At 49.4% G+C, this 22,549-nt stretch overlaps 2 protein-coding genes across 2 annotated transcripts; one reads left to right on the plus strand and one right to left on the minus strand.

The window, feature by feature from the left end:
- Positions 1-18,554: 18,554 nt before the first annotated feature.
- Positions 18,555-18,878, minus strand: LOC135457661 (beta-keratin-related protein-like). Its single transcript, XM_064732359.1, has one exon. The coding sequence runs from the start codon at positions 18,876-18,878 to the stop codon at positions 18,555-18,557; it is 324 nt and encodes a 107-aa protein (XP_064588429.1).
- Positions 18,879-22,222: 3,344 nt separating this feature from the next.
- On the plus strand, positions 22,223-22,549 carry LOC135457674 (scale keratin-like). Its single transcript, XM_064732383.1, has one exon. The coding sequence runs from the start codon at positions 22,223-22,225 to the stop codon at positions 22,547-22,549; it is 327 nt and encodes a 108-aa protein (XP_064588453.1).

Below are 22,549 nucleotides of genomic sequence, written 5' to 3' on the forward strand. Positions count from 1 at the left end.
TTGGGTTGTGAAATGGAGGGTTGGATGAGCAGCCAAAATTTACGCACAAAAGGGTTCAGTTGTTCTCTGGGGGGGGGCATGGGGGTCTCTGGAGGTGATGACTTTGATGAACATGTGAGGGGTGGGATGTGGTCAGCTGACAGCTGAAAAGCCAAAAGGTTTTTATTTTACACCCTGGTTTGGCTCAGCTCCTCCCTCCTGCTCATTCCTGGAATCATAAAATCCAGTCCTTGAGGCTGGAAAACATCTCCAAGGTCATTGAGTCCCATCTTTGGTCAATGTCCACCACCCACCTGACCAGTGCCATTAATTATGGCAGTTTCCAGTTCTTCCTTGGACATCTCCAGGGTTGGCCACTCCAAACCTCCCTGGCCACCCTTTTCCAGGAGGATTTTTCCCAAATTTTCCACCCTGAGCGTCCCCTGGCACAGCTCAAGGCTGTTCCTTCTTGTCCTGTTCGTGTTCCCTGGGAGCAGAGCCCGGCCCTGTCCATTCTGCCACCATATTTAGAACCAATTTTTAGGAATCATCATAATTCCCTGCAGAATTCTGAGGTTCAGGAAAGCAGAAAACATTTTCAGGAGTATCAAAGAACAGAGGCAAAAATGTGAGGATGGGGATGGGAACCAAATGAAACCCACCAAGGAACCTCTCCTTGATTGCTGAGCTGGCAGTGCCAAACGCTTCGAGACGTGGAGAAATTTCTCCCGACTGTGGCATCATCAAAGAGCTGCTTTTATATGACAGCAAAATGTCACCAGGCTGTGCAAGAGAGGATTTCCCAAGGGAGGAGTGACACAAGAGCTCGGATCCCGCCTGGTGCTGTTGTTTTCTGTCGGGATGGGAACACACAGAGAACCCTGGGTGAGCCCCAGCTCTAACGATGACTTAAACCCAGCTTTGCTCCCTTGGAAAACACAGGAGGGAGAGCAGGAATCCCTCCCAAAAAAGTTTAAAAGATGTTTTTAATACTTTTTATTGCACTACAGAATCCTTAATATTAAATCAATAAAGATGAATTGAAGTATAGGAAATATCAAGAAAAATAAACTGTCCATATTTGAGATGCCCGCTTGGAAAATCAAATTTTTCTCTTTCTGTTTAAGCTGAAAATGGGTTTAAAAATTTGAATTGACAGCTCTGGAGGTAAACAAGAAATTAGATGACACACGACTCAAGTTGCTTAAATTCCTCTTGCACCTAAAGAGGTTTAGGAATTTTAATCTGCGATTAATTTAATGATGACACTGAATAAATTCATCAGCTCCGAGCAAAACCTTAATGGGGCTGAAGGAACAGGCTCAATTGGAAAACAATTAGATAATTTGTTTGCAATCGTGGTGAAGCTCTGGATAGAGAAGGAAGGATCCCACAGAATTCCAGTCCAGCAAATCCCAGAATGCGTCACAGGGTGAAACCAGGGCTCCAAATTCCTGTTAAAGTGGGATGAAAGTTACTCCAGGATTTGGAGGAGGATTTCAGCTGGCTCTGGGCAAAGTGGTTTCCAGCCGAAGGAGTTGTAGGAGAAAAGGTGGAAAAGAAAATGTGAGGCAGAAATAGGGATATAAAAGGGTTCTAATGGGAAATATTGATGGTGGAATATTTGTTGTCCCCATCCTCAAACCCAGTGCTGAGTGGGATAATTTGGCCTGGTTCTCATCCTGGAGGCTGCAACCCTCCCAAATTCCTGAATTAGGCAAAAAGATGAGTTGGAGAAAGGAAAAAGAAACCAACAATGTGAATTTGAATGCAACAGAACTTTATTGGCAGGGAAGGGTTGAGGGCAGAGTCACACACAGGGAGCACAAAGGACGATTCCCAAGGCTTTGGGAAGCGATGCAGATCCACAAAGGCTGGAGAAGGCAATTCCTGGGACGCTCCTGGCTTGCAGCTTCCCCAGGAGCTGAGCCCGGCCCGTGGCTGCTGCCGGGGGAGCCGGGGCTGCCTCAGAAATAATAGAAGCCGCAGTTTCCTCCTCCAAACCTCCTGGAGCTGGAGCTGCCCCCTCCGTAGGATCCCCCTCCGCAGGAGCCGCCCCCAAAGGAGCTGCCCCGCCGCAGGAGCCCCCAAAGCCACCGCCCGAGGAGCCCCCAAAGGATCTCCTGCCCCCAAAGGATCTGCTCCCCCCATAGGAGCCCCCGGAGCCAAAGGATCTGCTCCCTCCGTAGGAGCCCCCCATGGAACCGCCACCCATGGAACCACCTCCGTAGGATCCCCCAATTCCTCCCATGGAACCACCTCCATAGGAACCACCCATGGAACCACCTCCGTAGGAGCCACCCATGGAACCACCTCCAAGGGATCCCCCAATTCCCCCCATGGAACCACCACCGTAGGAGCCCCCAATGGCGCCCCCAGACCCAGAAGATCCCATGGCCCCTGACGGGAACGAGGTGCCCACGATGCTCTCCTGGGGGCAGGAGCTGAGGATGGGCCCTGGGAAGGTGATGACCACGGGTGGAGGGTAGACCACGGCCCGGGAGTCCCCGCAGGAGGTGACACAGGGCTGGTTCCAGGCGTCGGCGTAGGGCTGGGGACAGGACACCTCGCACGGGGACGAGCAGCCGCTGCTCACCATCGCTCCTGACGACATTCTTGGGATGGACGGCGACCTGCGGCAGCACAGCAATCAGAACTGCAGTGCCCAAAACTCCAGGGAAAGAAATCCTGCTCTGGCACTTTCCATGAGTTGGTAAAGAAAAGTTTGGGAAGAATCAGGTTTGTCCCTTTTCTTTGTTTCTCTGCACTGAGCTCTGCTGATTCCCAAAGGGTTTCCTGCTGCCCTGGAAGTGCTGGGAATTCTGGAGAGCAAAGCCAAGCTCAGGGGCCTTTGGAAGCAGCTCATCCTCAGGAGTTGGTTGGACCATAAGATAAAGTTGTGGTGGTCACCAACAACCTTGAATTGATCCCAGTGCCTGGGAAATTCCAGTCCTGCCATTGATCCTGTGCCTACAAATGGAGGCATGGATGGGACTTTGGATTTTAAAGCATGGAAATGGCAAATGGGATTGCTGGACATCAGAGGTTCTGCAGGAGAGAAAGACCTCCGTGTCCTGGAGACACCTTTTGGGATGGGGAGGAACCTGAAGCAGGGGATAAATCCTAACTACAATGCCCAAAATTCCAGTGGAAAAAGAAATCCTGCTCTGGTGCCTTCCCTCAGCAGGAAGAAAGAGAAAGAAAGAGGAAGAAAACATCTTTTGGGAAGGAGAGAAAAGACAGAAAATATCTTCCCCTATTCACGCAGAGGATAAAGAAGATCCAACTCACCGGGTCTGGAGAAGTGGAGACGAGGAGCAGCTGTGGATGGATGGCACTGCAGAATTCCAAGGGCTCTTTTATACTTTTCCCGACCCTCAGTGGGATGGGAGCTGCGCTTTGTGCAAGAGCTTCCCACGCGTTACCAAACCGTGTTTTGCTGGGCTGGATGCTTTCATTAATTGTCCTAATTGTTCTCCTAAGTGACGTGATAAATTCATTATTAATCCCAAGTCACGTTCCAAGCACTGCACCCCTCGGGTTTGATCCCATTTGCTCCACATTCCGACCCCCAGGAAGTCACCTCGGAGCTGGTGCTGTCCCCTGAGCCTCGCTGGAATTGAAGCTGGAATGGGTTTAGATCCACTTGAGGCATTTATTGATGAATAAATAAGTTTTGTGCACAATATTTCGCTTTCCACCCCAAAATCTGGATTTTGGGGAGTTGATGGAAGCGCTACCTCATCCCAGAGCTGCTGAAATGTGGGTACCAGCAGCAGAACTCAGGATTTTCCATGTAAATTGATATTTCCCAATTGGAGGAACCAAGAAAGTTTCACCTTAATTGAGGAGTCAAGGAGGAATTGCTGACTGGCAGAGCTGTCAAACCCGGGGATGTCACCGGGGCCTGACAGGGCTTGCTCGGGTTCTGTTGCAAGATCTTAACCCCGATATTTGCTCCTCATGCTCTCTTTTCCAATCGGGTCCGGAAACACCAGAAATGTGGGGATAGGAGTTATGTAAACACTAAAATAAACTTTATCGTGATAGAAACGGGAAATATAGGATGATCATGGAATTTTGGGATTGTTCAGGCTGAAAAAGAGCTCCAAGGTCATGTAGTCCAGCCTGGGACTGATTCCTCACCAGGTCACCCAGAACAATGGTCAGGTGTTCCTTGGACAATCCCAGGGAGCCCTTTCCAAGGCCTGGCCACCCTTTCCAGGAAAAACAGGATGAAATTCCAGCTCCAAACTGGAGTTGCTTCCTTCCCACAGCTTCCCACTGAGAATCAAATCTAAAATCTCAAATCTCGAATCTCAGATCTTAGATCTTGAATCTCAAATATCAAATCTCAAATCTCAAATCTCGAATCTCAGATCTTAGATCTTGGATCTCAAATATCAAATCTCAAATCTCAAATCTCGAATCTCAGATCTTAGATCTTGAATCTCAAATATCAAATCTCAAATCTCGAATCTTGAATATCAAATCTCAAATATTTCTCAAATCTGAAATCCCTCCAGCTGCCTTTGATTTAGAACCAAAATCCCCCCAGTTTAGTCTTTGATGACACCAATGTTTTTGTGGGATATTTGCCTTGGACAACCACCCCAAAATATCCCTCATGTCTAAAACCCTCCAGGATGTTTCTGGTGATTGATAAAGGGAATTTTGCTTGGAGATCTCTCCTCCTATTTATGAATTTCTGCCTTTCACCAGAGGAGGTTTAAACCCAGGAATTCTGTTGGAATTTTCAGGGAATTCAGGAATTCCCTGAAAAAATAATCCTGGCCAGTCCTGAGGCGCTCTTATTGTGTTTTAGGTGGAATCAGCTTCATGCACTCAAAAATATTTAGGTTTTTTTCATCCAATGATGCCTCCTGGACACGTGTCTCCCTGGAATATTGCAGCTGTCCCAAAAGGGGACAAAATTAGGATAATTAGGATGACAAAAGGAGAATTACAATAATTAAAATGCTCTCACACAGGGCTTCCTTGGATGATGATGAGCATCCAAGGAATTAATTTAAGTCCTTTTTAATGAGTTCCTTGGGTTAAATAGATATAAAAAAATGACCCTTCCCAACCGAGGATTTACAAACACAAAATTTGTGAGTTTTCCCAGTTCTGGATTTCCAGGGAATTTTCTGCAGAATAGAAAATATTTCCCCTGACAAAGCCAAACTGATTTTTGCCCTTGCTGGGGGAATTCCTGATCCTTCACCCTTCCAAGCCAATTCCCAAGCCAAACCAGGTCAGGAAATGGCAGCTGTAATAAAATAATCTAAAAATTATTTAAGGATTAAAGCAAGACGAAGGGTGTGTGCATGTATTGGCTGATGAGGAGTTGATTTACGAATCATTAACACTTATCAAAGCAATTATTACAATTATAAGGAGCTTATACAGCAAAACACTGTCGCTGGTGATGTCCCAAAATTGTGTTGCATGGCCCGGGAGCCGTGGGGAAGGGTATAAAAACTGGGATTTTCCTGCAGCTTCTCCAGCGCCTTCTCCTCAGTCCGGTTTTCTCCGTGAGCCCGGTGAGTTCTCTGCCTCTGTTTCCATTTCCATTACCTGGGATGCGGCTGTGGGTGCTGAATTGGGAAATGATTCCATGTCAGAGCTCTGAAATGTTCGGGAATGTGGACTTGGGGCTCTTTTCCAAGCCAAATTATGCCATTTTATCCATTCTGTCTCTTGGGAAAGGAAGTTTTTTGTGGCTGGAGAAACAGATCTCCCAATGTGAGGTTGTGCTGTTCCCAGCCACAAAGGGAAAGTGTCAATTAAACCCTGATTATTTGATGGGGAGGTTACAACTTAACTACTCTGAGCTTGGCTTTTATTCTGGACGGAGGGAAATGAGATCTCATTTTTATGGGGCAACAATTCCTTCCATCAGGAAATTAGAGATTTTATCATCCTGGTGATTGTGCAAAGGCCCAGATCTCCTTGAACATTTTAATTTTACTCCAGTGTTGCACTTCTCTCTCTATCACAAAAAATGCCGTCAGGAATCTTCCCAACCTCTCCTTCCCCCATTTTTCCTGCTCATGGAAAGCGCCAGAGCAGGATTTCTCTTTCCCTGGAGTTTTGGGCACTGCAGTTCTGATTGCTGTGCTGCCGCAGGTCGCCGTCCATCCCAAGAATGTCGTCAGGAGCGATGGTGAGCAGCGGCTGCTCGTCCCCGTGCGAGGTGTCCTGTCCCCAGCCCTACGCCGACGCCTGGAGCCAGCCCTGTGTCACCTCCTGTGGGGACTCCCGGGCCGTGGTCTACCCTCCACCCGTGGTCATCACCTTCCCAGGGCCCATCCTCAGCTCCTTTCCTCAGGAGAGCATCGTGGGCACCTCGTTCCCGTCGGGGGCCATGGGATCTTCTGGGTCTGGGGGCGCCATTGGGGGCTCCTACGGTGGTGGTTCCATGGGGGGAATTGGGGGATCCCTTGGAGGTGGTTCCATGGGTGGATCCTATGGAGGTGGTTCCATGGGAGGAATTGGGGGATCCTATGGAGGTGGTTCCATGGGTGGCGCCTACGGAGGTGGTTCCATGGGTGGATCATGTGGTGGCGGTTCCATGGGGGGCTCCTACGGAGGGAGCAGATCCTTTGGCTCCGGGGGCTCCTATGGGGGGAGCAGATCCTTTGGGGGCAGGAGATCCTTTGGGGGCTCCTCGGGCGGTGGCTTTGGGGGCTCCTGCGGCGGGGGCAGCTCCTTTGGGGGCGGCTCCTGCGGAGGGGGATCCTACGGAGGGGGCAGCTCCAGCTCCAGGAGGTTTGGAGGAGGAAACTGCGGCTTCTATTATTTCTGAGGCAGCCCCGGCTCCCCCGGCAGCAGCCACGGGCCGGGCTCAGCTCCTGGGGAAGCTGCAAGCCAGGAGCGTCCCAGGAATTGCCTTCTCCAGCCTTTGTGGATCTGCATCGCTTCCCAAAGCCTTGGGAATCGTCCTTTGTGCTCCCTGTGTGTGACTCTGCCCTCAACCCTTCCCTGCCAATAAAGTTCTGTTGCATTCAAATTCCCATTGTTGGGTTTTTTTTCTTCTTTGTAGCTCCTTTTTCCAATTCATCTTTTCTGCTTAATTCAGGAATTTGGGAGGGTTGGAGCCCCCTCCAGCTCTCTCCAAATTATTCCCCATCTCAAACTTCTTGAATAATAATATTTATTTAAATTTCCTGCTCTCAACACCTTTTGTAACTTCACCACTTTGAAGCCTGAAATCCTTTTCCAACTGGGATTCCACAGCCACTTCCTCACCCCTGATTTTATCCAAGTAAATAAATAAAAACGTGCAGGAGAAGAAATTCACTCCTGAGTGAGGAAGTCGGGCTGGTCCAAAAGCTCCCTCTGGAGCTGCTCTGGGGAAAGGAATTTGTGCCAGGAAAGGGCAGAGCAGCTCTTCCCTTCTAAGGAGTTTTTGGGCGATTCCTGGGGCTGGAACGTGGCATGGAATGAGGACCTGGAGCTGGGAATGCCCCCGAGAGAAGCCAAAAACAGGATAAAAGCTGCAGGAGGCTGCTGCTGGTATGGAGACAGGAAGAGGAGGAGGAGGAAAAATCCTCCTGGCAGAGCTGGCACTGCTGAAAGGAGCTGGAAAGGAATTCCAGTGTCTCCAAACTTTTCCAAAGCTGCCAGAGGTTGCTGGGTTGCGCTGCTCCAGGGAAAGCAGCCCCTGACAGCTCCTACTGATCCTGATCCATTAATGCCCCATCCCTGGAAATGTCCAAGGCCAGGCTGGATGGGAATTGGAGCAACCTGGGATGGTGGGAGGTGTCCCTGCCCATGGCAGGGTGTGGGATGAGGGGACTTTTAAGGTCCCTTCCCACCTAAACCATCCCTTTTCTGTGATTCCTTTCAAATCCTCTCTCCGGGGCCCATCCCACCTTCCCAGCTCTGGAATTTTGTGTCACACTCAGCTGAGGAGCCCTGGATCACGCTGGCACCACAATCCCAGCACCTGCCACCCCAAACCTGTTGTTTTTGAGCACCCCCAACATTTCCTGGGCTCATTTCCCTCCTTCCTGTTTGTTTGGGTTTTTTTTTTTGGTTTATTTTTGTCACGACCTCCATGCTCTGTTCCCTCCTGGAAGCAGAGCGATCCCAGAGGCTCCCCTGGGCAAAAGCAGGGATGGGGAATGCTGTGAGGAAATGCTTGGGGATGGTTTTGCAAACACCCACTCATGTTTTACCCATGCAAAGCGGCCGTGGCTCTCTGAAGTTAATGACAGGCTGCGGGTATTAAAGCAGGACTGAATCATAGCGTCCCTTCCAAACAAATGTGTCAGGGCCACCCACGTGATCCCCCTGACTCAGCCTCGGGAATTCGGATCCCTCTGCTTCTTCGGGATTAAAAGCCTGCCCCTGTGTTTGTTATCCTAATGATACCATTTCAATCCACTTGGCCAAACACTCACCTTCCCAAATCAGGCCATATTTGGGGATTTGAATGGGACCGGGCTTCTCTCCCCTCGGGGGCTGAGCTTCCAGCATGCCATGAATTTCTGCTTTGCCCCAGCACCAGCTGGGGCTGGAACTCTTTGTCCTCTGGATCCAAAGTTGTCCTGAGTGACCTTAAATAAATCCTGGGCTTTTTTTTCCTGGTTTTCCCTGTGTTAAACAGGGAATTGTTGTCTTTGGTGGCTTCTCCCCTCACCTCCAGTTTCCCACACTCCTCCACACTCCAGCATTTTTCTGGTGACCAAAACCACCAGGAAAGGAACTGGGGATGGAGTGATTTATCCCACACCTGCATCCCTCTGACCATCCCACTTTTCCCAAAAGGAACTTTCCCACTCCCGATTTCTTCCTGGGCACGAGTTTTGTGGCAGAGGAGGAGTTTTGTGCTAAACCAGGGCTCCACCGGCCCCATCAACTCTTGGTGCTGTTTTATATCCCGGAATCCCAGGATTGTTGGGGTTGGAAGTGACTCTGGAGTTGTCCCAAAGGAGGTGACACAGGGACACGTCCACGTGGGTTTGGGATGACTCCAGACAGGGACAATCCCAATTCTGCCCTCCCTGGGCAGCGGCTCCATGGAAGGAAGTTCTCCCTCACGCTGAGGTGGAACTCCTGGAGGTTTGGAACTTGGGATGAGTCGGATCCTGGACTCGGACACCAAATGAGGAGCCAGAGCCCCACGGGCTCAGCCGGGAGTGGCTCTGGGAGCCGACTCGGCCACTCCAGTCTGGCCATTCCCATAAACACGTCCCAACAAGCTTGGAAGCAGCCAGGAACACTCACGGCTAATGCTGGGTTAGGCTCTGCTGCATTCTTGGAGGCCAGGAAAACAAATCCTGGGATTAAGGAGCTGCAAGGACGAGCCTTGCAAAGCTCAGGAGCTGCTGCAAAGCCGAGCTCAGCCCGAGTTTTCACCTTGGCAGAGCTGCAGGAATAAATTTGAGCCTCAAAACTCTGAAATGAGAAGAATCCAGGACCAAACAACGGCGGTCACGTGCTGGTGAGAAAAGGGTAATCAACACAAACAGTGAGCAAAGCAAAGCAATTACTGTAATTACCCCTCAAATTTGGTTTGGGGAGTAATGGGACCTAATGCCCAAATATGACGTTATTTTCTTGCATCAGCCTGGTGGTCCAGCCAGGGATATAAAAACCATTCCTGACTCAGGGAGCTTCCAGCGGGTCCTGTTGGCTTCTCCTCGGTGAACTGAGTAAGTTGGATTCTGATATAACTTCTTCCTAAAATAATAAAATGAGACTATTTTTTTAAAAAAAATGTTTACGTTCAACTCAGCGCTGAATTTTGGATTCGTGTTCTGCCGGTCTGGAAAGCAATTCCATTTATTTTCATGGAATAATCAAAGTAATTTTGATTATTCATCCAGAAGCGCAGCGGGATCAAAATTTAAAAATGTATTTGCAATCTAGATAATATTAAAACCATCTAATTCCATTGCTTTATGGAAATTTAATGGATACAACCTTTAGATAACCTTAAAATACCTCAGCCAGCAACTTTCACTGGCAGGGCGGTTCTGCACTTGTGGCTTCCAATTTTTATCTGATTTTGGGCAGAGGTGGTGTGGAAATTTAGAGTTTTAGAGTTTTAGAAATATTGAGATGGGCAGAGCTGCAGTCGCCTGTGGATGAGGACACAACATCCCTGTGGATGTGGCACTACAAAATTCCTGGTTTTCCTATGCAGCAGATACAGGAATGACACAAAAAATGTCAACTTGGGAAGATGCTTTATGTGGTTTTGTTCTGTTTATGCAAAGCTTTGGTTTTATGCAAAGTGAGAATATTTGAATCTGCTTCGGATGTGTTGTGCTTTGTGTTTAGGTCTGGTTTTAAGTTATTCCTTCCCTCTGGTTTGGTCTGTGATCAGGGTCAGGTCAAGGACAGGGAATTCAGCGTTGTAGCAGATTTGAAGGGTGGGAAGCTCAGGAGAGCACCTGGATTAGGGTTTACATTTGGGTGAATTATGCACATTCAGGCATCGTGTTTAGAATGAGGAAAGAAAACAAAAATGGCTTGAGTCAAACTCAACCCCACCCAGGCTTCTCCAATACGCAGCTTAAATAAGAAATAATCACCTGGGCTGAGCCCAAAATATTCAATTTAATCTGCAACAACAGATTGAGCGGCACCTTCACTCAGTGCTTTGAGGTGGAATTTGGATATGGTTGAAATGACAACTTGAAATGGACTTTTGTGCTGTTTTCCAAATCCCCGCCCATAAATTTATTTCAAAACCAGTAAGAAGAATTCAGCCCTGGTTTGGGAACAGTTTTAATCCCTCTGAAATTTAAATTTGGGCCAGCTGCTTTCAGGTTTTTGTTGTGCTTCAGTTTTTCCTCATGATCTTGCAAAAGGTTTTTATTGAATTTTCCGAGTGAGTTTTGTGCTCAATATCTGTGGCAAAGGCACCTGTTATGAACTGACAGCACTAAATCCATAATTATCGGTATCCTTATGGATCAATTCCATCACAGGGATGATATTCCATGGATTTTTATCTTCTCAGCCCGGACTTTGTCCAAATTTGGTACAGTAAAACCTCTCCTGTTTTCCATTCCTTCAGTGTTTTATGTGTTGCCCTCATTTTACTGAGCTCCACCTCTGGAGCCCAAATTGCACAGGAGAAAACAGATATTAATTAAACAACAGCCCCAAAGTGGTCATTTGGTGTCCTCAAGGAGATGTTTTGGTGTCCCCAAAGAGGTGTTTTGTTGTCGTCCAAGAGGTGGCTTGGTGTTCCTGAAAGAGGTGGTTTGGGGTTCCAAAGAGGTGTTCTGGTGTCCCCAGAGAGGTGCTTTGGTGTCCCCGAAAGAGCTGGTTTGGTGTCCCCAAAAGAGCTGGTTTGGTGTCCACAAAAGAAGTGGATTGGTGTCCCTAGAGAGGTGTTTTGGTGTCCCCAAAAAAGGTGGTTTGGTGTCCCCAGGGAGATGTTTTGGTGCCCCCAGGGAGGTGTTTAAGATCTCAGGGCTCTGGAAAGTCACCAAGAAAAGCCAAGCCAAGTAAAGCAGGGCGGTTATCAACCCACCCACCACCTCGTGCCTTTCCAGGGGTTGACCCCATCCCTCCAGCTCCTTGGGACTGACATTTGTCCCCTCCTTTCAGGTCCAGCCAAGCCGCAAGATGTCCTGCGAGAAAACCGTGTGCGCCGAGCCCTGCCCGGACCCGCGGGCCGCCGCCTGCAACGAGCCCTGCGTGGTGGCCTGTCCCGACTCGCGGGTCATCATCTTCCCGCCACCCGTGGTCGTCACCTTCCCGGGTCCCATCCTCACCACGTACCCGCAGGAGACCGTGGTGGGCTCCACCGAGTCGGCCGAGCTGGCCGGGGCTCTGGAGGCGGGCGTGCCCATCGGGACGGGCCAGAAGGGCCTGGAGTGCCTGGAGTTCGTGGCCAAGTGTGACCCCCCGTGTGTCACCCCGTGTGCCCCGCCCTGTGCCACCCCGTGCGCTGTTCCGTGCGCCACCAAATGTGCCCCGCCCTGTCCTCCGCCTTGTCCCCCGCCTTGTCCCCCACCTTGTCCCCAGCCTTGTGCCCCGCCCTGTGCCCCGCCCTGTGCCCCACCCTGTCCTCCACCCTGTCCTCCGCCCTGTCCCGCACCTTGTGCCACCAAGTGCGCCACCAAGTGCGCCCCGCCGTGCCCGGCGCCGTGCCCGGCTCCCTGTCCCACCAAGTGTGTGACCAAGTGCGTTCCCACCTGCGCCACGCCCTGTGCCACGCCCTGTGCCACGCCCTGTGCCACCAAGTGCGTCCCCGAGCGCTCCTACACCTTCTCCACCCGCTGGAAGCACCCGTGCCAGAGGGGCCTCTGCAAGAAGATCTGAGCGGTTTTGGAGGGAAAGAACCACGGAAAGGAACGAGGGAAGAAGCGAAGGAATACGGAATGTGTGACCCGAAGGCTGCCGGAGAGGGAAGCGCCGCTGGAAACCAGGACCACGCGTTTTGAGTCTAGGATAGAGCTTTAGTTTAGTTCAGGCTTTTCTTTCTTCTTGGGGCTTTGCCTCTTCTGTCTGTGCTTTGGACTTTCTCTGCCCAGTTCGACACCGAGCGTGGATCGGAACCGAGGGATTTGGGGAATGGTGGGGATTGGAAGGTCTCAGCAAGTGTCAGGGGAGGGGGTGTCGGGCTGGAAGGGGTCAGGTTAAAGCAGTTGATCACAATTTTGGGTGATTTGGGGTGATTTGGGGTGATTTTGGGTCTTTTCTGGGAGTCGGCTCCTCCTTGTCTGCATTATTCTCTCTTCAAATGTTCGACTCCACTTTGCATTCCCATTAAAATGCTGCTGCATCAAATTCGTTCTGAATTCCCTTTTTCCTCTGCTCCTTGGGCTCTCTTGGGGACACTCAGCCTTGGATAGAGGGACAGGCGACCTCCAGGCTCTTCCTGGACTGCTCCAAACTTGACTAAAGGTAAAATTCAGGGTTACATTTCTGGGATGAGAGTTTTTATCCCTAAAATAAACCCTGGCTCTGCATTTTCTGGGATAAAATATTTTATTCCTAAAAAAACCTGGCTCTGCATTTTCTGGGATAAAATATTTTATTCCTAAAAAACCTGGCCCTGCATTTTCCAAGATAAAACCTTCAGATTGAAGCAAAACGGGAATTGTTAGTGTCCTGTTCATACCCAGCTCTGTTTGGGGATTTTCTTCCCTCTAAACAAAGGGAACTGAGCCAAACCCAAGCTTTTTTTTCCCCCACATTTCTGCATCCAAACTTTCCTGAACTGCTTTTCCAAGGACTCCTCTCCACCTCTCGTCCCAGGGAGGGACCTGGAGCTCCAAATTCCAGGAGTCGGTGCCAGCAGCGGATCCCTCGGGGCAGTTTGGGATGCCAGGCGTGTCCTGCTCATCCCATTCCGAGCCATTCCGGGCGCTGTTTTTATCCTAAAGACCATGTTCGGTTCGTGCTTCCCTAATGGCCACGTTGGGGCTGGAATTCCGGGTCATTCCCCGCAATTACCCCCGCCCCAAAATATCCCAGGGCTTCCGCACAACAAAGGGAGCCAGAACGCTTCCCAAACACTCCCAGGCTGGATTACGCCTGGACCTGGAATGTTAATTTTATGTTAATTAATCAGCTCTTATTTGGGTTACGTGCCCTAAAACTGGAATGATGGATTTGAGGAAAAAAAAAAAAAAAAGAAAAAAGAAAAAAGAAGGAAAAAGAAAAGAAAAGAAAAAAAAAGCAAGGAAGTTGTGGCCCCTGGTGAAAACTTCCCGAGGGTTCGATTCCAAGGATGAGGGGCTGAATTGTGAGAAAAGTGGGAATTCTGGCGGGAATTCGGGATATTAAAGGTGTCCCTGTTAATTTTGTGTTGTTGTGAGTGCCGGTTCTACTTCTCGTGTCCATTAAAAACCATTTTCTGCACCACCCTGCCCTGGGGTTATTCCACCTCTCTCTTCCTCCTGGGATTCCTCATTTCTCTCCCAGATGCTCCGTTTGATTTCCAGGAATAGCCCATGGTGGTTTCCTCCCAGCCACAAATTCTGGGTAATTTTGGAAAATGGGAATTTGGGCCCTTCAGTGTCAGAAAAAAAATCAAATTTCCAGGGGATAATGACATTTTAATGACATTAATCTCGCTGACAAGTCCCGGCCGTGCCCGAGATCTCCTCCCAGTGGTTCCCCGCATTGCCGCGGGATGTTTTTATAAATCCTCTGGGTTTCTCTTCATCGTCTCTGCCAGAAAAAATTAAAAATAAAAACCATCAGCGGAGCCTCCCGTGATTCCCCGTCTGGCGTGGAAGGGGCGGGCCTGGAAAGAGCAAGAGAAAAGGTGATTATTGCTAATTAATACTTAATAAAGTGGGGTTTTCTGGATTTTCTGCGGGCTCAGCAGCTCCTGGGGGAAGTCTGGGGAGGGTGCGGGGTCCTGAGTCAGGAGTGACCATGGGAGAGGCAAAAGATCTCTGTCAAAAACATCTCTAAATTCCTGAATCATTGTTTGCCCTTCTTCATCTTCCCCCCAAAATCTTCCTCCTCCTCCTCAGGGGCTGGGAATGATCCCTGGATTTCTGCGTCGCTCCTTCCCTGGAAATCGCGTTTCCCCAGTGGTGGCACCGGCTGGAGCTGCTGCCAAAACAATTTAATTTTAATTTAAATTTTAATGTCGGCGCACTCTGATCTCGGGACGATGCCAAACCCTTGTTTTTCACATCCAACCCCTTGTTTTCCCGGCACCCCGAGGGAATTGGGCAATTTTTGGGGCCGATTTCCTCACGGGGATTATTAAAAAGTCTGAGGTGAAATCCCAGCCCCGGCTGTTGATTCAGAGGGGAAGGAGATCCAGGGAGGAGCCCCAGGCCTCGCTCCTTTCATCTCCTGCGCCGGCTCTGAGCCAGGAATTTTTTGTTTGGAGAAACAAAAACAGGGGATGGAGAGGCCGGGATATTGAATTGAGGGATTTTGGTACAATTTGGGGGGAAAAAAGTCGATATGGAAGCTCACAGCAAAACAAATCTTCAGCTCGGGAGTTGTGCCAAGGGTGGGAATCGCCCTCCCTGTCTGACATCCCAAAATCTCCGGGATTTAAAGGAGAGCCAGGTGGAGTTTTGGGAGAAACAATGATCACAAATACCTGGATTGAGAGACAAAAGCGAAAAAAGCAAAAGGCATTTGAGGGACAATGGGGACAAAGAGGACAGGAGTGGTTCCCTTCCCCCGGCCCGAAGTGAGGCTCTATAAAAGCTCCTGCAGAGAGGTTTAAAATCATTTTTCTGCCATTCTCGTCCCATCTCCTGCTGTGCCACCGCGTAAGTCAGATCTGGGGGGTCGGGCAGGGTTTGAGCTCGGAAATTGTAAAAATTGTGAATTTTTGCCTCTAAAAATTCGCATGGAGTGGTGGGAGATGGTTCATGATTTGGGAACAGAACAGTTCGAAATAAATGGGGTAAAATTTGTGTTAATAAAATAAAATGGCATTAATTCAGAGATTAATTTAATAAATGAATATAAGAAATAGGAATATAAGAAATATTCGTATTATAAATATGAAAATTGAAAAGATTAATAATAGAAATAGGAATATTGAAAAGAATATTTGAATGGATGGATGGATGAATGAATATTGGAAATACGAACACTGAAAATACCAATATTGAAAAGATGAATTTTAAAATAATGAATATTTTAAATATGAAGATAAAGAAATATGCCTATTCAAAATGTGAATGTTGGAACTATGAGCACTGAAAATACTAAAATTGGAAATGTGAATATTGGGATATATGAACACTGGCAACATGAATATTCGGATAAATAAATAAATAAACAAGGGTAATAATAAATTATGAATAAATAGCGAATGATAAAAATAAATAAAATGAATAAATAAATATTATAATTAATAAATATAAGTAATAAAAGAAATAATAAGTAACTATAACTATAAATATAAATAACAAAATATTATAAATGATAAATGATAAATGATAAATGATAAATGATAAATGATAAATGATAAATGATAAATGATAAATGATAAATGATAAATGATAAATGATAAATGATAAATGATAAATGATAAATGATAAATGATAAATGATAAATGAAGGTTGCCCTTTGCTCTGTCCCCTCACGTTGTCCCCTCTCTGTCACCCCCAGCCCCACGATGTCCTCCCAGCAGCTCTGTGCCGTGTCCTGTCCCCAGCCCTGTGCCAGCGCCTTGAGCCAGCCCTGTGTCACCACCTGCGGGGACTCCCGGGCCGTCATCCACCCCCCGCCCGTGGTCATCACCTTCCCGGGGCCCATCCTCAGCTCCTGCCCCCAGGAGAGCATCGTGGGCTCCGCATTCCCATTGGGAATGGGAAATTCCTTCGAGCTGGGAGGTGTCTCCTCCTCCTCCTCCTTCTATCCCGGAATTCCCTTCCCCTCTTACCCCCCAAAACCTTTCCCTTCCCACCCCCAAAAACCTTTCCCCTCCCACCCCCAAAAACCTTTCCCGTCCCACCCCCAAAAACCTTTCCCCTCTCACCCCCAAAAACCTTTCCCCTCTGACCCCCAAAAACCTTTCCCTTCCCGTCCCCAAAAACCCTTCCCGTCCCACCCTGAAAAACCCTACCCAACCTACCCTGAAAAACCCTTCCCATCCCACCCTGAAAAACCCTTCCCAACCTACCCTGAAACCCTACCAACCCACCCTGAAAAACCCTACCCAACCCACCCTGAAAAACCCTACCCAACCTACCCTGAAAAACCCTTCCCAACCCACCCTGAAAGACCCTTTCCCTCTCACCCCCAAGATCCCTTCCCGTCCCACCCCGAAAAACCCTTCCCTTCCCACCCCCACCGTCCCAAGCCCAGCAAAGGATCCCCGCATGACCAAAAGCAGCAGAACGAGAAATAAATCCACAAATTGTGAGCGAGGGGAGGGCTCCGAGAGGGGCCGGGGCTGCTCCTTCATCCCGGGAATGACTCCAGGAACGATCCCAGGAACAATCCCAGGACTGAACCCAGGAACGATCCAGGAATGATCCAGGAACGACCCCAGGAATGATCCCAGGAGCGGTCCCAGCCCAGTGATTCCCTCTGGATCAGATCCCCACTCACAATTCCCATCAATTCTGCTTTGCTGTGAATTTGCCCGAATTCCCCTGGATTTTCCTCTGAATTCCCCTGGATTTCCCTCTGAATTCCCCTGGAATTCCCTCTGAATTCCCCTGGAATTCCTTGTGGTGCTGCTGTGGCGGGATGAATCCCATTGCTTGGCCCCAATAAAATCCCTTCTGCATCACGATTTGGAGTTTTCTGTTGGGGTGGGATGAGCTCTTGAAGCATTTCTGGAGTGGACACGTAAATTTTTGATGGAATATTTTGTCCCACCTGGTTCTCTGGGAAGGTGAAATGGGAATTTTCCGATGGGTGAATCCATAAAAACATTCCCTGGAGGAGCCAAACCCTCCTCCCAAGATCTCCAGGATGGTTTGGTCTCATGGGCTTGCAGAGGTTTTATAAAAAAGAGAAGAAATCCAAGAGATATGAATGCAAACACAGAAGTTTATTGGGATAAAAGCGGGCAAACAATTCGGGGTTGGAGGACGGAAGAGGCAAATTTGGGGAAACATGACATTAAAAACAGGAAAGAGGAGAGGAAGAGCAGCTCCCAGGGGTGCTGAGGAGATCCCAGGGGTGCTGAGGGCTTTGCATGGATGCTGAGCATTTCCCATGGATTCTGAGCAGCTCCCATGGGTCCTGAACAATTCCCATAGATCCTGAACATTTTCCATGGATTCTGAGCAGTTCCCACAGGTTCTGAACATTTTCCATGGATTCTGAGCAATTCCATTGGTCCTGAACATTTTCCATGGATTCTGAACATTTCCCATGGATTCTGAGCAGTTCCATGGATCTGAGCATTTTCCCACAGGCTCTAAACAATCCATGGATTCTGAGCAGTTCACACAGGTTCTAAACATTTCCCATGGATTCTGAGCAGTTCCCATGAATCCTGAACACTTTCCATGGATTCTGAACATTTTCCATGGATCCTGAGCAGTTCCCATGGATCCTGAACATTTTCCATGGATTCTGAACATTTCCCATGGATTCTGAGCAGTTCCCATGGATCCTGAGCAGTTCACACAGGTTCTAAACAATTCCCATGGATTCTGAGCAGTTCCCACAGGTTCTAAACATTTCCCATGGATTCTGAGCAGTTCCCATGAATCCTGAACACTTTCCATGGATTCTGAACATTTCCCATGGATTCTGAGCAGTTTCCATGGATCCTGAGCAGTTCCCACAGGTTCTAAACAATTCCCATGGATTCTGAGCAGTTCCCATGGATCCTGAACATTTCCCATGGATTCTGAGCAGTTCCCATGGATCCTGAGCAGTTCCCATGGATTCTGAGCAGTTCACATAGGTTCTAAACAATTCCCATGGATTCTGAACATTTCCCATGGATTCTGAGCAGTTCCCATGGATCCTGAACATTTCCCATGGATTCTGAGCAGTTTCCATGGGTCCTGAGCAGTTCCCATGGATCCTGAACATTTCCCATGGATTCACAGCATCTCCCAGCCCCACAGATCCCTGTGCCCCCACTCAGCCCCTGCCCCAGCTCCTGCTGCCTCTCCCCCAGGTTTCCCCTTCCCTCTCCCGGCTCAGCAGGGCCCGCAGCCCCCGGCTCCGCGCTGGCTCCAGGCGCTCCTGGAGGAGGAGAAGAATCCTCCATAGACCAGAGAACCCTGCAGGCCCCCGGGGCGCTCCATCCCCGCCGGGAGCGCCGAGCCCACCACGCTCTCCTGCGGGCAGGAGCTGAGGATGGGCCCCGGGAAGGTGATGACCACGGGCGGCGGGTGGATGATGGCCCGGGAGTCCCCGCAGGAGGTGACACAGGGCTGGTTCCAGGTGTCGGCGCAGGGCTGGGGACAGGACACGGCACAGGGCGCGGAGCAGCGGGAGCTGAGCTGGCTGGAGAAGGACATGGCGGCAGGAGAGAGCTGGAACTGCTGGGGAAAGGGAGGGAGAGGAGGAGGCAGCGTTGGAAATCAGCACAGCACAGCCGCTGCTCGGATCTTTCTCTCTTTCCTTTCTCGCCGTCCCTCTCCTCCTCCCTCCTTCTCTCCTTCCTTCCCTCCCTCAGAAAACTCTCCAAAATCTCATAAGATTTTTCTCTTTCTCTCCTCTCCCTGTCCCTCTCTCCTTCTCCCTCCATCCCTCCTTCCCAAGCACCTGCTCTAGAAAAACTCAGATTTTTCTCTCTTTTTCCACTTCTCCCTGTCCTTCTCTCCTTCTCCCTCCCATGTGGCTCCTCTGTTCAAAATCAGATTTTCCTCTCTTTCTCCCCATCCCTCTCTCTCTTCCCCTGCCTCTTTCCCTCCCTTCCAGGCATCTCCTCTCCAAAAGATCAGATTTTTCCTCTTTTCCCCTTATTCCTATCCTTTCCTTTTCCCTTATCCCTGTCCTTCTCTCCTCTCTCCCTCCCAAGCACCTGCTCTGGAAAATCTCAGATTTTTCTCCCTATTTCCCTTTTCCCTGTCCTTCTCCTTCTCCTTTCATCCCTCCTTCCCAAACAGTTCCTCTCCAAAATCTCAGATTTTTCCCTCTTTTTCTCTTCTCCCTGTTCCTCTCTCCCTCCTTCCCAGGTAACCCCCTCTCCAAAAACTCAGATTTTTCTCTCTTTTTCCCTTTTCCCTCTCCCTTTCCCTCCTTTCCTCCTCAGGGCTCTCCCAGTCTCCCCAAGAAGCGATCCCCACCGCGACCACCCCCCAAGCATCCCCCAGACTCACTCAGAACCCGAAGAGGAGAAGCCCGAGGAGCTGAAATCTCAGGAATCCGGAGCTGGGATGGGAGGAATTGGGAGCCGGGAGCTTTTTATCCCATCCCGGGATTGCCCGAGGGGGTTGAGCCATCCCCGAAGTTTCCCAACCCTCGGGAGGCGATCCCTGCCCGGGCTCGGGTTGTTTTATCCACCTCAAAGCAATTATCAGTTTCTCCCAACACCCTTCCAGTTTCTTCCTTGAGTTTTTTTGGAAGCGGTTTCGCTTCCTGCAGCGTTTTTGCTGATTTTGCAAAGTTGGGAAAATTGTTGAGGAATTAATTTTTTTGTGGTGGAATTGCTCCATAGGCAGGAGCAGCTTCCATAGACCAGCCTGGCCTTGGACAATTCCAGGGCTGGGAAAATCATGGAATTCCCTGGGCCAGGCCCTCACAGGGAACAATTCCAACCCAAAATCCCACCCCAATCCCCCCTGCCCCATTCCCGGTGTCCTGTCCCTGCAGTTCCTGAGGAAAACTCCGTCTCCAGCTTCCCTGGAGCCCCTGCAGATCCTGGAGGGGCTCTGGGGTCTCCACATTCCCAACATTCCCAACATTCCTGATCCATCAGGGAGAGGCTCCAGTCCCCTGAACAACTTCACAGCTTGGGGACACCAGAACCGGGCACGGAATTCCTGGTGGGATCTCACCAGAGCCATCCCACCAGAGCCAAGGGGAAGAATCAAACACCAGGACCCAAAAGGAAGAATTTTAGGGTTCATTTGGGTTGATCCCACTGGATTTCTCCTTCTGCCCTTTTAGGAGGATGGGGAGGTTTCAGACAGGGATTTCCAGCAACTCCCGGGGGTTGTGGCTCCACAATTTCTCCTTCCCTGGTTTTTCCTCATCCCGGTTTTGGTTTGGGTGAATCCTCTTAACTGTAAATTCTGAGGGCTGGGAAAACTCAGGGAAACCCCAGGAAAGGCTCCCTCAGGCTTCCTACCCTAAGAGTTACCAATGGAAAAAATGGAACAAAATTGACATTTTGGGACAGAATTCTCAGGGCCACTCAAATCCCCACTGTTCACTTTATAGCTCCATAAAGGGGATGGATTCTGGGGGGGAAAAGCTCATTTCTTGAGGAAATTTGGGAATAATGTTGGGTATGGAAAATGGAGACACAGCAGGAAATGCAATCCATGAATGACTGGAGAGGGGGAAATCTGAAGAACAAATCTGCTGAAGTTGCAGCCAGACCTCTGCCTCAGCTGCACCCGGACATTCCCAGGTTTTCCAGGGGTGATGCAGGATCCCCTCCCTGACCTGGCTCACCCCAATCCATGAATCCTCCTCCCTCAGCAGTGCTGATCCCACAGATACCCTAAAAAATGGACGTGGATTTCTCCTGGAAAACTCCATGGACATTTAACGAAACTGGGAGCATTCCTTGACCAAGGAGGATGGGAAGGAGCTCTTCCCATTCCCAAATTCCACAGGAAGGTGTCTGTGGATGAACGTGCCTCGAGTCGGAGTCACCGGAGTCACTGTGGGTCAATAATGGCAGAAATTGCACAATTTTTCCTCGGAAAAAGCGGGGTGGGATCCGAGCTATGTCAGCACCTCGTGTTGATGGATCAAGCTCTGAGCAATCGTGAGGCAATCCCAGAAGTAGGAAAAAAGCAACAAGGAAAATTAAGAAAAATAAATCATTACTGCGCCTGAGTAATGCCGTGGATGTAACAACAACAGTAATAATTGCTGAGCGAAATAATCGCTTTATCTGGGCCATGAGAGGTGGAGGGAATTTTTCTTGGATCATTCATCAGCCGTGGTTGTTTCAGCTCCAGCTGATTGCCCAAGAAATGGTATAAAAACCCTCTCAGCTCTGAGCTGCTCCAGCAAACCCTCCCGACTCGCTCCAAGCTCCGCAGGGGTAAGACCGAGCCTGGAATTGTTCTGGAACTGTCGGGGTCTGAACTGAGCTTTGCTTGGATCCAGAATTGTGGGGCCAGCAGGGCCAGAGCAGGGATTGGGGTTTAGTGCTCATTTTGGGGGTTACTGTTAATTTGGGATTTACTGTTCATTTTGGGGTTTACTGTTCATTTTGAGGTTTATTGTTAATTTGGGATTTACTGTTCATTTTGGGGTTTACTGTTCATTTTGAAGGTTACTGTTAATTTGGGATTTACTGTTCATTTTGGGGTTTACTGTTAATTTGGGGATTACTGTTCATTTTGGGATTTATGGTTAATTTTGGGACTTCTGGTTAATTTTGGGGGTTATTGTTAATTTTGGTATTTACTGTTCATTTTGGGGGTTACTGTTAATTTGGGGTTTACTGTTAATTACTGTTAATTTGGGGGTATTTTTGTGTCAAAATGACTCCATAATTAAGAGTCAGGAGGCACAGGCGACAAGGACATGAGAAGCTGGAAAACCCCAAATTTTGAACCTCTTTGTGACCTTTTTGCCGTCTGCTCTTTCTCCTCCCAGCCCAGCTTCCATTCAATCGGTCTCTGACCTTCCTGCTGCCTCTCCTTCGTGGTTCCAGACCCATCCTCGATCCCAGAAGATGTTTTCCTACAGACAGAGCTCCAGCTCCCGCTGCCTGACCCCCTGTGGCATCTCCTGCCCCCAGCCCTGTGCTGATACCTGGAACCAGCCCTGTGTCACCTCCTGTGGGGACTCCAGGGCTGTCATCCACCCCCCGCCCGTGGTCATCACCTTCCCGGGGCCCATCCTCAGCTCCTGCCCCCAGGAGAGCATCGTGGGCTCCTCAGCACCCTCAAACTTCCTGGGATCTGGAAACTTCCTGGGATCCGGGGGTTCCTATGGCTCCTACAATTACGGGAGGTCCTACTCTTCGTACGGATCCTCTGGCAGCTGCAGACCCTGCTGA

Source organism: Zonotrichia leucophrys, chromosome 25 (genome assembly GCF_028769735.1).
Source record: "Zonotrichia leucophrys gambelii isolate GWCS_2022_RI chromosome 25, RI_Zleu_2.0, whole genome shotgun sequence".
Lineage (NCBI taxonomy): Eukaryota > Metazoa > Chordata > Aves > Passeriformes > Passerellidae > Zonotrichia > Zonotrichia leucophrys.